The sequence below is a fragment of the Marmota flaviventris genome, chromosome 4 (assembly GCF_047511675.1).
Source record: "Marmota flaviventris isolate mMarFla1 chromosome 4, mMarFla1.hap1, whole genome shotgun sequence".
Lineage (NCBI taxonomy): Eukaryota > Metazoa > Chordata > Mammalia > Rodentia > Sciuridae > Marmota > Marmota flaviventris.
In genome coordinates, this window is record NC_092501.1 from 163921821 (window position 1) to 163937296 (window position 15476).

Genomic DNA, 15476 nt, shown 5'->3' on the forward strand with positions numbered 1-15476 from the left:
GACCTAGAATTTCATAGTGTCTAAAATGTTTCAGTTCACTTTGACCCTGGCATCTTGACTGAATTCAGCAAAAGGGGTTCTCTCTCCCCTTCTTTAACCCAACAACAGGTGCAGCCAGGTGAGGGTCTGAAATGGTCTACTACCCAAGGTACTGCTTTCCTGGAGTGGGATGGGGTGTTACTGACCAGAACCAGATGTCTTCATGAGTTGGTCAGCTGCACCAAAGCCCCTCAGGTCTGAGCTGGACAGTGCCCATAACCAGGAGGCAGTGCCAGGCAGAGATCCAAGGGCCGGGAGCTCAGGTGGAGAACAAGGGGCAGAACACCTGGCCCAGGGCAGCTAGGGTCAGGGAATGAGACAGGACCATGGCGGGGAGGGGGCAGACCTGTAGCACCTTTTACATCTCAGCACAGAATGCTTTAGTGGTTAAAGTACTTTTATGAGGAATAAATTTAACATTCAAGTAAATAATGATTTTAACAGCACTTAACAACGTCCGTTTACTTATTTCCTAGCTAGTGAAAATGTCGTGATCAATCATTTGTTCCAGTCGAAATTGTCACCAACGGGATCCCTCCTATCTTCATATCCTTCCTTTAAATTCCGAGGACATAAATCTGCCCTGCTCCATAAGAAAACGACAGCTTCCTCAATTGTTGGAGAGAACAAGAATTATCTCGAGCTTAGCACGGTAGGCACCTCTGTGATTCTTGTTTATTTGCTTCTAGGTTGCTTGGATATTTTCTTTGTTTAAAAAAAAATCATAATTTTGTACAATCATGTAAAGAAACTTATATTTTAATAGAAAGAATTAAAGGAAAGGATACCCACCAGAACTGTCCAAGAGAGGGGACGTTACAGGAAAGTGCAGTGGGGGTGACAAATCAGTTGTCTGTGTGACATCCCATTTGCATTTCATCTGCCTTCCTTTTGGATGAATGGGGACTGAAGTGGGGGCAGTAGGCTCTGAGGGTAAATACTTACCTACCTTATCATTTCTGAGGTTTGGGGTTTCTGAACCATGAATATTTACTTCTCTTTTAGACATACAGCATGTTTGATCTTAAAATATTGTTATTGTTTATTTGTAGATTTTTACCTTAGTTTTTGCTAAGCTAATTTCAGCATTTGTTCCACATAAATTTGAATGTCCATATAACCTAAAGGTTCTAATTCTAGAAGAGAACTAAAATCTCTGTGAAGAGTTATTTCAAACTGATAAGGGAAAGTTTGAAGCATGTTCAGCTTCTTACAAATACAGCGCCAGACTGCATTCACGTTATTTTGCTTGTGTCTACCAAAAGAAAAGAAGAGGAGGCGTTGAGTTGGGAAAGCATTCAGGACAATCAATTTTAGAAATGCAGTTGTTGCAGCCTGCTGGAATGTGTCTTGGTTTTCCAATTAAAATAAAGGCATAATTGAATCAACTCTTTTAGTAGAGTGGTGGGGAATGTGAGTGTGTTTAGCAAGCAGGGCCTAGAAATTAGCGACCCTTTGATGTACTTGTCCAGAGCAGGATGAGCACAGGAAGTCACTCTCACTGCATACAAAATGGCATCTTTTACATTAAAAGACAAAGGGTTGTCCTTTAGAAGCACCATCCTCATTCCCGCTGCTCTTCTGCACCTTCTGGCTCTTCCTTTCTCCATCCTCCTGCAAATCAAGAGCAAGTGATCCCTGCACACCTCTGAACTGTCCTCCGTTATTAGATATTATTAAGCACCGTGAGGCTGAGAAGGATTGCAGAGGGGAGGAGATTGCAGTGGCTCCTCCACACAGAACGGAAACCTGAGCACTCATGCTCAGGGATGGAGATTTGTCTGTCTGACAGCCTTGTGTGTTCCATCCCTCACTTCCCTAGCCGTCCCCTTTTTAATGCCCTTGTCCGGCAATCTGCCCCTGCAGCCAGGAGGACAGGCTTTGACCTGCTTTGCCTGGGCACTGCGTTGGTAGGAGACACCTTGAAGTGGGGCCAGTCCCTGCACAGTGCCTTCCCTTGTTGGTTACAGTCAGTCCTCCTGCTCCAAGGTCATGTAATGGGAGGAAGGGAGCTACTGTCATTGCAGCAGCACCAGGCTCAGAGGACGCTGCATCAGGAGTCCTTCTTGTGGTTTAGAGAGAAGTGGCTTTCCATCAATCCGTGTGTTGGTCTGGGTCTGCGTGGTGCTGTGGATGAGGCAGGGCACTAGTGGCCGAGGTTTCTTTTAACCCCTGCTGGAATCTGACTATCTACCTCCCGCCCTTTTTATCTTCGTCCATTGGCCTCATTTCCACTGATGGTTTTGTATCTCCATTATCTTCACTACATGTGATTATTTTTCTTTTGAGAACGTGTGTGTAATTACTTATTGAAGAAAACAATCTATTATCATTTTTCACAAATAACTTATTAACCTCTTTTATTAAGAGAGAGGGTGGAGGAGAGAAAGAGTCCTTTCCTCTTTCTCTTTCTCTGAGGTTTGGGGTTTCTGAAGGAGCACAAGTGTCCAGCCCATACCCACATGCAGTGCTGCTTATATTTTAAATTTAAGGAAGCACACGAACACTTGTGGAAGCATCTGCTCTTTATAACCTGAAATCTCCTTCATCCCCACTGATGTAATGACCAGAACACTGCAGGGAGGTGATTGGGATCTATGTGTGTTCTCAAATGAAGGTGGGCGTGGATGGTGGTGGGCCTGATTGACAGCCTTGCCCTTGAAAGGGCAGCAGCTGGGGCTCTGTTTGACCTTCAGGTGCCATTCATCAAGTTACAGGAGCATTACGGAAAGATTGTCTGGTCCTGGTTTTTATAAACTGTTTTATGCCTTTGCCTGTGGATTTACATGGATGTAAACCTTAGTTTCTATTTTTTCCTTCTAAACTGAAATTTAGTAATTAAAATTTGAGCAAAGCTCACCCTTTCCCTGTCTTTCCCTCCCTCTTTCTTTTCTCATTACAGATATTAAAAAAGAAAGGAGCGTCTACATTTCGGCAAAGACTGGAGCGCAGCGATCCCACCAGCACAGCGTCACAGCTCAGGGTCAGTGAAAATGCCAAGGGCCTCGTGAGTCTGTGTCAGCCACACCAGGGTCACATGGAATTCTTTTCCATTTCTGAAAACTTGAATACCTCCAGGGAAAAGTAAATACACACACACACACACGTACACACACAGTAAGTGAATATGTGATATACAATAGAGTCAGATTGGAGATAGAGATTTGTATTAAGAAAACAAAAACAAAAAATAAAAGCCGGATATAGTGGCATATGCCTATAATCCTAGCAACTCTGGAGGCTAAGGCAAGAGGATCACAGGTCAAGGCCAGCCTCAGCAACTTAGCGAGAGAATCTATATCAAAATAAAAAAATAAAAGTACGAAAACCAACAAGAGCGCTCAGAGTTTCCAGCCAGGTTCTCTGGGTGAGTCAGCTGGTCTTTCTTTTCCTGTAGAAATCCCTGGCAGATATTACCGGGAAGCTCCAGCGCTGCACCCCGCACGTCATTCACTGCATCAAACCCAATAACTCGCAGCTGCCAGACGTGTTTGATCACTTCTACGTGTCGGCTCAGCTGCAGTACCTGGGCGTCCTGGAGCTGGTGAAGATCTTCAGGTTCGGGTACCCCGTGCGCCTTTCCTTTGCGGATTTCCTGTCGAGGTAAATCCCTCGCCTGCTTTGCCTGCTCTTAGCGCTGCATGTGGCCGGGCGGAGACTTGCCTACCATTTCGGCTTTGCCTTTGCCTTCGCCGTGTATTTTCTTCTCTTGAGGACGGGGATGCCGTGAAACGCACTGGTAGAGCCTTTGTCAAAAGGTACCAGACTCTGCTGGGGACACTTTGGAAACCGCCTTCATGTTCCCTTAAACGTGTGGCTTTCCCTGGATTTAAAGAGTTACAGAGTTAGGACATCTAGTGTCTATGTGACGACTAGTTAAAAGTAGAAACAGACGTCTGTGGTGATTTCCTCCTTTTCATCTGTGAACAAAATCCCTTTAGATCAGGGTTAGCCAGCACTCCTGGTCACACCCCTCACCTCTTGTTTTTGGAAATGCTGTTTAGTTGGAGCATAGCAGATGATATTCATTTACTTATTGTTTGTGGTCTCTTTTGCACTACAGTGGGTAAGAGGGACGGTATGCCATAGTGTAAACTATGAAATAACTGTGACCTGGCCCCTTAGAGAAGAAGTTTGTTGGCCCTTCCTGTAGATAGAAGCATCCCCCACACAGACAGGGCGTTGTGCCCTAGGAGATCTCCAGAGGTGTGGCCACATCTCCAGGGTGGCCCTGCTCTGCAGTAGCTTCACCTGGGCAAGTTGCAAGGAGTGCCTGACCCACCCCCACCCATAACCTACCCAGCCGAGTATATGTTCATATGTGTTTTTATTTTATCAGAAACATTAGTCTGGCTTTGATCAAATTGATAATATTCACTAATAAAGCCAAATTTAGAGAATTAGTTGGTGAGTACTAACTTGGTTTCTAAGTCTATGCTGGCCGGCACATTGCTGGTCCAGGTCTCCAGTGTCTGCGCTGCCTTGTCTGCTCGCTGAGGTTGAGGACTTCGGCTGACGAGATGGGGGTGCACATATGGAGAGAGGCCCTGGGTGCTTTAGCAGTCGTCTGTGGACAGAATGCTGCAGAAGCACAGGAAGGAGCATTTGGAATTGATGTGGCTTTCATGTGAGGCTGGTATGAGTCTCCATGAAAATACGATAATATATGGCTGTAGACATTCAGGAAACAAAAGTGAGGTGGGAAAAAAACAAAACCAGACAGTACTTAGCAATCTTACACAATCCAAGATGAATCTTTAAAGTAATACTGATGGAAAATAATAAAAGTATGACATCTAGCGTTTATGGTTAAAAGATGAATATGAATTAGTATGATAAACCATTGACCTAAAAAAGATTTTAAAACTTTTGTTACCAGTTCACTGTGAGTCACAAGTTTAAAGAAGCTGCTAAATGAAAACAAAATTTAAAAAAACTTAAATTGCTAAATTAAATATTAAGTTCAGAACAAAGGATGTAATATTTAAACTATTCTGTTTAATTTTTATAACATTTGTTTTTTCCAGAAGAATAAAATAGCATTTTTTTTTCCATTTGTATAAATTTCACAAAGAAAAAAAAAATGAACATCATTGGAGCTCTACTGGAGCTCTCCAGAGAACAGAGACTGTCAGAACATCTTCAGAAAAAGCTCAGCCCCAGGGGAATGGCGATGTTTAACTGATAGAATACGTACTTCCGATAAACAGATATTTGTGTTCAAAAACTTAAATGATGCTTATAAATGAGACAATAGACACACTATCTATCTCTTAGTTCACTGGAATTAACAGTTGGACTCTCCATAGGAATAACTCAGACTGCAGGTAGGAGTAGATGTTATAGTGTCTCCGAGTGGAGGGGGCATGTCCCTGGATTGTAATGAAGGGGGCCAGTTAGGACTGCTGTTTTTCAGGAAGGCTCTTAATCTGCCTTTCTCCCTCCCTGAGGTGTCAGCACCTTCGGGCTTCGGGCATCTGGCGTATTAAGGAGGATGTATTTCTCACACATCATGTCTGCCAGCTGAGGTCAGCCCTCCCACACTGTTAAGTGCAAGTGGCCTTGGAGTCAATGAGTTCTAAACCAGCCCGTGTGTGAGTTAAAAGGAAGAGATTCCCAAGTGTGCTCCAGGCTTTCTGAATTGGAACTGATTGGGGGTGGATTTGGGGATCCTCTGGGGCGCAGCTCCATCTGGGATCCAGTCGGAAGCAGTTAGGAAAAACTGTCCTGGGACTAGGGGAGTCACCTGCCTCAGCCTGTGACAATGAGCTTTGATGAGTGGGAGTGGTCATTAGGGCCAGTCTCCTGCCACAACTCCTGAGAACAGCAGTGTCCAGTATCGGGCACAGGGGAATCACCCGGACTTGGTACTGTGCAGATTCCCAGGCACCTGGCCCCGAGTTCAGATCTGAAGGTTTAGGGGAGACCTGTGGATTAGCACTTCTAATGAGTTTCCAGGTGATGTTAAGTTGCTGGTGTCTGACAACATGTTGACAACCTTTGGTGTCGTCACTTGGGGACGATGTATGTGCTGTGTTTTATTTTTCCCCAGCCAAGTCTGTCCATACCTGGATAAACAAAGTGAATTTGTGGGGCATGTAAAATCCCCAACCCACCTCAGATTGACTGAACCAAGATATGCACTTGGTCAAGATGTCTAGGTGACCTCTCTGTACTTGCCATGTGCCCAACACTGTGTATGGACTCCTGTGCTGGACACCAGATGGTCCCTCTCACTGAGAAAATTATAAAACAGTGTGTTTATGCCTCCTCTTCTGCTGCCTTGAGTCCTGGCCTCACAGCAGCTCTGCACTAAAGGTTACTTGGCTGTTCCCTAGAGCCACCTCGGATGACTGCAGAGATCTTTGCAGCTCTATTCGACAAGCAGTCTCCATCTGGCACCAGAGGATGGGGACCATGGCTGTGTGTGTGTGTATGTGTGATAGTATATATCATCATTAGAAAATTATCTTTACCCTGTGTGTGTATGTGTACCCCGTCTGGGTCCCTCTTCCTCCCTGTCATGCGAAGACACCCCCCTACACACGTACACACACAATGTATCAGAAATAATCTCAAAAAAGTATATGTAATTAGTATCTTTTCAAATTAAACATAGTTTTTTTATTTTTATTTTATGTATTTTTTTGTGTATGAATGCATCTCCTGATAGATTGACTGCTTTATGCTAGGGCCCTATCTTAGTCATAGGTTGGTATATATTATGGATATTAAATAAATGTCTTCAGAACGAATCTTGCATTGGAGGTTCACAGCTGTTCAATTTGAAGTGCTATTTCTGCACAACAGAGACCATAGCCAAACATTTAAATGTATATTAGGTGAAAAAGAGGAGTGGGGGGAGATGAGACTTTTTAGTGACTCTTTGCATTTCTTTCAATACTTCCTTATTAAAGGGGGATTTAATTTCTTCTTCATTTTCAATGGCATAGCAGAGGAAGTGAGATCACTGCCTTAGTTAGGTGGAATTTTGTCACCATCTCTCTGAAATGAAGGAAACCAGTCTAGAATAATATCACAAAAAACATTGATCCATAGAGAGATTATCCGTTTCCATAGAGCTTGAAAGAAATAAGCCAACCTACTGCTACATCAGGAAACGGCGCAGTACGGAAGGCCCAACCAGGGGTTTCGTAGGCCCCCAGGCAAGGTAGCCTCATCATAAAGGCAGAGCCCAGAGCTAGAATGTGGTAGATATCTGGTTTGTCCCGATTACAGTATCAGAACAGATCATTCCTGGGCCAAGGGGATTCCTCATACTCTACTGGTTACATTCCTATGCGAAATGTGTCTTTTCTGTTCATATCCCTCAGTCTCCACTGTTAAAGAATAAAAACCTGTCAAGACAAATGACTCTAATATGCAAAAAGAAATATGGTCACCACCAAAACCTTGGATGAAAGAAGAGAGAGGTGTCTATTAGCATCGTGCTACTTATTTGAACAGTATCCCCCGGTTCTGAAATCCAGCAGGATGATCTCTTGAGACGTGTAGAATGACGTTTCCTTGGAATTCTTGGTGGATTCCAAATTTACACCGTGGTGTCTGGCCTTGGTATCCTTGTCATTCCAAGTCCTCCAGCCGAGCTGGAGCAGTGCCCTAGGAGAGGCTCCTGTGTCGACTGGGTGCCACAGTGTGCTTCTCCATTCCCTTTGCTGTGCTGCTTGGGTGACTCTCAGTGCTCGAGGGGGGCAGAACAGATTCTCAGGCTGTGGCCCTCAACATAGAAGTAGCTATTTAAAGTCCTCAGTTTTACCTTTTGGCATGAAAGTCTAAAGTGCTGACACCTTGGCCCTTTACATAAAAAGTTTGCTGTCCTCTGTGCTAGACTGTAAGAGGCAGGCATGGCCTCCAGCAGAAGGCTGGTCGCCCTCTGCACTTCTGCATCCACTGTGTGGAGGAGTCTGCTCTTTTCCTCCATCTCAGTGACTTTCTCTCGTGGTGTAGGGCTGAGTCCTTGAGTGCTGAGATCCTTTACTGATGGGGGGCGAAGCCAGCTCTCACCAGTGTATTCCACAGAACAAAAGGACCTGGATCTGTGGCTCAGCAGCGAAGGCTAATTTCTCTCCTCACTGTGTTTGACTGTGGCTTAGAAGTAGCACAGCTCGGCCTAAGTCAGTGCTGGTCTTGGTCTGTGCTTCAGATGGATCTAAGGCCCAGCCTGGAGCGAGGACATGCTGCTGCTGCGCCAGAGGGAAAAGAGGGATGGGGAATCGGCTTATGAATCCTGCTGACATGGCGCCTGTCATTCTCTGCTCTTCCCTGATTAGTCCCAAGACCACAGGGTGGAGAAGGAGCCTGCTCACAGGAAGGTTCTTCTAGCCCCGTGTCTGTTGCTGTCAGAGCACCCCAAAACTTAGTGACATCAAACAGGATATTTTTTCCTATTCCAGGGTTAAGTGGGACTGGTGGGGCAGGTCTTAGGTGACGTCTTTCTACAGGTGCACAAGAGGCTGGAGTCGGTCCACCTGACTGGCTGCCTGGGTGTCTTCACCCAGATGGCTGGTGTCTCTGTGTCCCCCCTGGCCCTCCTCTCTAGCAGATTCGTCTGGACTTCCTACTTTGGCTCAAGGTCTCAAGGGACAAGAAAGGAAGGTTTACAGTCCTCCTAAAAGCCAGGGCTGGAGCTGCTGTAGCAAACTCTCCCTGGGTTCCACTGGTTGAAGTTCCAGACAAGCGCTTTGCAATGGGAAGGAGGCCACTGGTAGCAGTGGGGGGCGGGGGCCCCACGATGAGCTAGCACACCCTTCCTTACACAGGGAGAACCTGAGCAGGCCACCGTGCTGGGACTTTCCAGTAAATGTAGAGTTAGTTCAATATGGAAAACTATGTGGTTTTTTTCCAAATAATAGAAGTGAAGTAAAGAATCCTATGAGGTCATGCTGAAAAAAAAAAGTGATTTTTGAGAAGTTTCTTTAATACCCTTTCATTAATCCATTTTTTCCCAATTGGCTAATCCACTAATGTGCATATTTCCTTTCCTTCCCTTCCCTATCCCCACTCCCCTCTCCTCCCCTCCTGTCTCCTCTTCCTCTTCTCTCAATTTCCATCTGCCTGCAGGATTAGGAAGGAAGTTCTGGAGTGTGACTCTAGATCCTGTGTGGTGAGCTCCTGAGTCATGCTCATGGCTCATCTGAGGGTTTATTTATGGTCAGCAGGGAGAGTAAAATACATCATTGAATGGAGGGGTTACTGTTTAATGAGGTGAACATATTTGGAAAGGACAGAAGACTTGTCCAGTAAAGGGAGCAGGGAATTTGGTATTTTGCTTGGCATGGGGAGGGACCCTGAGCTATGTTTGGGGGTTGTTGTGGATGAAGCTCCACTTAGAAGTATTCTGAATCACTGAGCTGTTTAAATGACACAGCTCTTGCTGAAAGGCCACACCGTAAAAGAACGTAGCCCTGGCATTAAATTGGGTGTGGGGCGAGAGGAAGACAAACTTGTATTTATTGGATTGAAGCTAGTGGGCAGCAGCTGCCCCATGAAGAAGACACCCTCCAGAGTGGGCACTTGAGCTGAACCTTCTACAAGTCCCCCGTGTTATGTGTCGGTGAAGAGAAACGAGAGTTGATAAGGTCAGGAGATATTACATCTTCTAAAAGCCTTCACTGGCAAAGGATGGATGTTCTTCAGGGTACCTTTGCCAGATCTAACTGTATTCTTTCTGCTGAAACTGCTCTGCAGGAATGGATGGATGTGTGGGGTTTAATGAAGCTGGGAAGAAAGAGGGCACACGACTTTTCCGTGAGTATAAGATATGTAAAGAAGCTCACCTAACAGGCTCTCCAAGTCCTTTCAGTGTGGACATGACTCAGCGCATCTCCCTTGATAATTTGTTATACTGCTCCGTGGATTATGGATCAGATGTCCCCCCACAGTGTACTTTAAGGATTTGCAATTTTTTTTGCAAACAGGGAGAACTGCAGACTCACAGGATATGTGGGCTGTGACGTACCTGCTCAGCCTGGCCTTAGGCAGACAGTGTGCAGGCCTGGTGTGAAGGAGTGGGAGAGGTAGGGCCCAGCGCAGGCGTAGCCGCAGGTGGCTGGGTCTCACCAACGGGCAGCCAACCTGTGATGTAAGCCAACTCGCCTCCTTTCTGATAGGGAAAGGAGGGACCAAAACTCTTGAGAAATGGGACAGGGAGGTGACTGGAGCCTGCTTTTGTGGTCTGGCTCAGGTCCTTGTTTTCACTATTCCGAGTTTTTAGCTCTCCACGACAGTACCCCTCGTTCACCCTCCTCTCTTCATTATATATTCATTCACTTCTCTTTGTTCTCATATTTTATTGAGTCAGGAAGTCAATATGACTTGGGAGTCCCCATCAGCTGTAGCATCGTGGTCAAGATCCCTAGTGCCAAGGGTATCTACCCGTGGTGGGTCAGCTCTGAAGTCCTCATTCATCGTTCTGTTCCTGATAGGACCCTTTAAGGTGACCACTGGCACACAGCTATCAACTGTTGTATAAATGATAACTGCCACATCTTTGATTAATTTTTCCCTAAATGATACTTATCGATGTTTACGAGACACTGGGTACTAGGCCGAGCTCTTTACAAGTGATGTCTCATTCAGTCCTCATTGTGCCTCTGCGGGTTCTGTTGGTACCTGCACTCCTGTTGTATAACTGAGAAAACTGAGGTTCCAAGGAGTTAAGTGCTGGTCAAAGCCTCACACCTCATCCTGAGGGGGTTCCTAGCCTCACAGCGTACAGACGGGAACTGATGCTGACCTCATTCCATTAGCTGCTCTTTCAACGGCTGAGCTATTTCTTGGTGCTTGGTTGCCGTTAGGATCCACAGGCAATGGCCCCGACCTGCCAGAGCAGCACTGTGACGCCAGAGAAGGAATGAAGTTTCTGGAGATTCATAAAATTCAGGAGTGGTTCCTGGACTCTGGATCGTCTTTGCTCTGTTGATTTGAGAACAGTCCAGTGACTCTGTTGAGTATCTTGGACTGCAGCCAATCCCAAGCTCCTCTCCTGCCATCTTGCAGACTCCTTGAACCGCAGCAGGACAGCTGGTGATGGAGTGAGGCTGGACGCCTAATGATCTCTGGAAAACTAGTTCAAAGAAGTCTAAGGAGAGTGCTGTTTAAAACAGAGACTGCTCTTTTCACTTAAAATATGTGAAAAGTAAGAATAAAAAGTCTTTCATAGCTGGATGCAGTGGCACACACCTGTAATCTTAATTACTGGGGAGGCTGAGACAGGAGGATCACAAGTTCAGGGCCAGCCTGGGCAATTTAAAATAAAACAAAAAATAGGAAAGGGTGGGGGTGTAGCTCAGTGGTAGAGAATCCCTGGGTCAATCCCCAGTACCACACAAAAAGTCTTTCATAACTTCCTAATAACCTTGGGAACAAATTCCCAAAGCTGACCAGCCCAAATGATTTAAAATGAATCCCCTGAGCAAGCATTCAGTATGATGCAAATGAAACCAGAGTGCTTATTGCTATTCCAGTAAATTAGAAAGCTATTTGCAACATGAGTTCAACATTTTGACAATTGCATTGTATTTTTAATGCAATAGTAAGGTCCATAAAAAACTAAATCACAGAATTCTGAATTTTGAGCTTGTAAAAGTAGAAGAAAACAACTTTTTTTTTTTTCAATCAGTATGTTCACAAGCAGCCGAGAATACTGTTTCTTTTCCCTGAAGACACTAATTAGATTAGACCACCTCACCTTCCCTCAGGAAGCAGGAATGTTGAGGAAGTGGTGCAGATGGCCCTGCAGTTCCCTTCCCTACAAGTGTCCTTGCCTAATCCTGCATTCTCTGCCTTCTGGAACCACTGGACTCACCCTGGGGACCCGAAGCAGCTGGGGTGTCTGTGCCCTGGTGGGCATCCTCAGTGTGTCTTCCCTCCCCTCTTGAGAGCACCCACTGCTTCATGGTGCAGCCCCGGAGACCACTGGTGGGCAGCAGAGGCTTACTGGCCCAGGAGGCCTCCCTGGTTGGTGTCACCCCCTATTCAAGGCTCTGAATGCGTTCTACTTCCAATACCAGGCCTCACCCAACTCACTCATTGCTCAGCATGGCTGGCTCCTGAGACTTCCTGCACCATAACAGAGGAAGATCTTCAGATACAATAAAGGAGCTATTCTCATAATGAAATCCAGTGGCCTTGATAGCCTGCGTATTTGACTGTAAATCTTCTTCCATGATTAAGTTCCCTGTGACAAATCAAAGTTCAGAGATTAATGCTCCTTACAAATTAGAAGTCCAGAGATAATTCAATTCCGAAGGACTTGAAATCCCAAATATGATTATGGGGCCTTTATGACTTTTAAAGTCTAATGTTCTATATGCATTGGTTAAATAGTCGTCTCCTGCTCATCCTTTCCATGTTCTCACTTTGCTTAGTTGTAGCTGAAGGTGTCCAGATGTCTAGGTGTAGCTGGGGTCTCCAGCACTGTGGTCTGTGCTGTCAGTCCCTGTGTTCATGTGCATGGCCTACCATATCAAAGTACTGCAGACGGGGTGGTCTACACGAGAGACAGATGTTTTCTCACGGTTGATGTCTGGCAGGGACTCTCCTGGGTTGCATATGACTGCTTTTGAATATGTCCCCACGTGACCTGATGGCCATTCCTTGGTGCTTGCCTGGGGCAGGGAGGAGGGCCTTGGAGAGGCAAGAGGAGACTAGCTCTCGGTCATCCCTTCTTATAAACCCACTGATTCTGTTAGATGGGGCCCCACTCTTACAATCTCATTTAATCTTAGTTGCCTCTCAAGGGCTTCACCTCCAAACACTGGGAATCAGGACTTCAATGTATAAGTTTTAGACGATCACAGATATTCAGTCCAGAGCAGTCTTTCAGGGCCTCACATTCTGTGTTAATTCATTGCAGTATCTTGGGATCTTTATGCAGAAAGTCCAATGAATAAATGATAGATATAATAATTCATGCACTAATCTCATACCCACTAATTTAGAAATTGGTTCCTATTCTCTGGTGCAGTGTACTACCAGCAGGGCTATTCGAAGACACTTTGTGTTTACTCTAATATTTCACATTACCAGAGACAGGTGACCATGTGGTATATTGACCAAGTCAGGCATGTTCTATAGTGAGACAGGTGTTGTTAATAACTGTGCAGACTCTCCCTGGCAAACCAGGACATATTGTCCCCCTGATGATGCTCTTTACCCTGCTCCTTCTTATAAGTCTCATCTTGCTGATTTACCAGGATTGCTCCTCTGCCCTTTCCAGTGGACTGCAGCTCTGGTAAGGAGGATTGGCAGTGTGGTGCCTGGCACATCGCAGGTGGCCCGCAGGTTACTGGCTGGATGAACTAGGTGTGAGTGGCCAATGTTGAAGTTTTCTGTACTGTTTCATAGTTGAACTCTAAATGTTGAGCGCAAGATGCTATGTTTATTAAAGTTCCGTGCCAAGCGTGTTCATATGTCGTGAAAATAGTTGCTGCCGTTGTCTTATCAGTTAAGAAAGTTTGATTCAGCTAGGCTTAAATATTTGCTCTTAGGGTGGCCAAAGAGACTTCAGTATGACATAGTGATCCCATAGAGCTCCATAACATTCTCACTCCCAAAACACATTCTAGACCCTTCTCTGAGATTTCTCATCTGTGGTAAGCATACAACATGCATGGACAGGTGCCTTTATTTTACATTGAAAGGAGGCTACATTTTATGTTTCTCAATTTTTAAATGCTTAATTAGCTGAAAGCATTCTCTGTAATATTCTAAAGGTAGAGGGTCATTTTAAGTGGCAGAAATATTTTTAAGAATAAAACATTGAATCACAGTAGATAGACACTGTATTGATGGTCTCCTCTTCAGTGAAGAAGCTATTTTTAACTAAGGAAGATTCACATAGCTGACCCACTTTTCAGTATTTCTACAAAGTACAGAACCTTCTTTATCTCCATTTTATTCACCTCTGTCTTATAAACTTGAGAACTTACTTTTGTGACAACTTAATTAGTAAATATTTAGATTATATGAAAGATGCTCACTTTTAGAGGCATTTAATTTTGGAATAAAAATCATTATTAGTTTTTAGTCAAGAAATTCACAGTTTTAAGCAAAACCACATCATTTACTAAGTAATAAAAATGGTAATGAAAACATAGTTTTAAAGTGTAAACTAATAATCTTATAACTATCTCCCCACTTATAACTAAAAATATGTATTTCTGCTAGGACCTCAACTACTCTATCTATAGTTTTCAGAACTTGGAGAATTTCAATTGGAAATGAACCTTTAGCATATTACAAAAAAAATTAGATTTGAAGAAGAAGAAGGCTTTTAAAGAGTGACGACGTGTAATTTTTCATTGTTGTAGTGAGGCAATCAACAGGAGAATAGAAGGACTGATGCAAGGATGTCCACCAATGAGGACTGGCTAGAGAGCTAGGGAGCTCAGCAGGGTGACATTGCTCCAGCTCCAACCACCGTGACACTAAGAATCAAAGCCCCATGGACTAACAAGAGTACCCGATGTGGCTCACAGTCATTTTCTCTCTGTTTTGAAGAAACTGCTATAAGACCTCTGCAAGGCTAAGAAATAGAAGTAATCATTATACACTAAAGCTAATTAATTAACCATGATTTAACAATACAATAGAACAAGAAAGTTAAGCCTGTATGTTTTTCAGTAATGAGCCACTTTTTATTCAAAAGTGACTTTATAGGCAGCTGGGCACAGTGGCACTCACCTGTAATCCCAGCAGCTCTGGAGGCTGAGGCAAGAGGATCACAGGTCAAAGCCAGCCTCAGCAAAGGCAAGGTGCTAAGCAACTCAGTGAGACTCTGTCTCTAAATAAAATCCAAAATAGGGCTGGGGATGTGGCTCAGTGGTCAAGTGTCCCTGAGTTCAATTCTGGGTACCAAAAAACAAAACAAAACCCGCAGTGACTTTATAGAATACCAGGGAGAGACTTGTAAAAGGAGGTCATGGCAGACGCTACTTAAAAATTGACTGGTCCTGCATTTGAGGCAGTGAACAGAGGACAGTGCAGGGTTAGGCCCCACACCCAGTGCCTTTCAGCAGTGGCTCAGAGCGGCTCATCCTCCCACCTGGCTCAACAGCTCAGAGCTCCAGGACTTGCTCTCTCTCACCCTGCAGTGATCCTTGCCCCCCTGACAGCCTCTATGCTCTGAGAAGAGGAAATGCACTCCCTCAGTACCCTTCCCTTCTCCTCTCGGGCCCTCTGGGTTCATGTGTCCCCTTCCCTGTCTCTTGGCTTTCTCTTTTACAGTCTCTGAGAGTGGCCCACCTCTACAGTTCCTGTCATGGCTTCCTCAGAGAAAGCAGAAGGGGAGTCTTCCCCTTCAGCTGTCAAGGGAGTAGAAGAGATTGAGAGTGGAGGGTGCGTGTGCTCTTCTGTCTCTACGTCATGCATGCTCGTCACCATCTGAGCCATCAGTCTTCTCATCTGTGGTTTTA

General features: G+C 44.9%; 1 protein-coding gene across 1 annotated transcript in view; it reads left to right on the forward strand.

Moving 5' to 3' along the window:
- Positions 1-15476, forward strand: part of Myo16 (myosin XVI) — a 403324-nt gene that overhangs the window by 280651 nt on the left and 107197 nt on the right. Inside the window, exons 24-26 of the mRNA XM_027938777.3 lie at positions 516-691; positions 2942-3022; positions 3437-3642. Of these exons, the coding sequence (XP_027794578.3) occupies positions 516-691; positions 2942-3022; positions 3437-3642 (463 nt within the window). The remainder of the gene's footprint in view (positions 1-515; positions 692-2941; positions 3023-3436; positions 3643-15476) is intronic.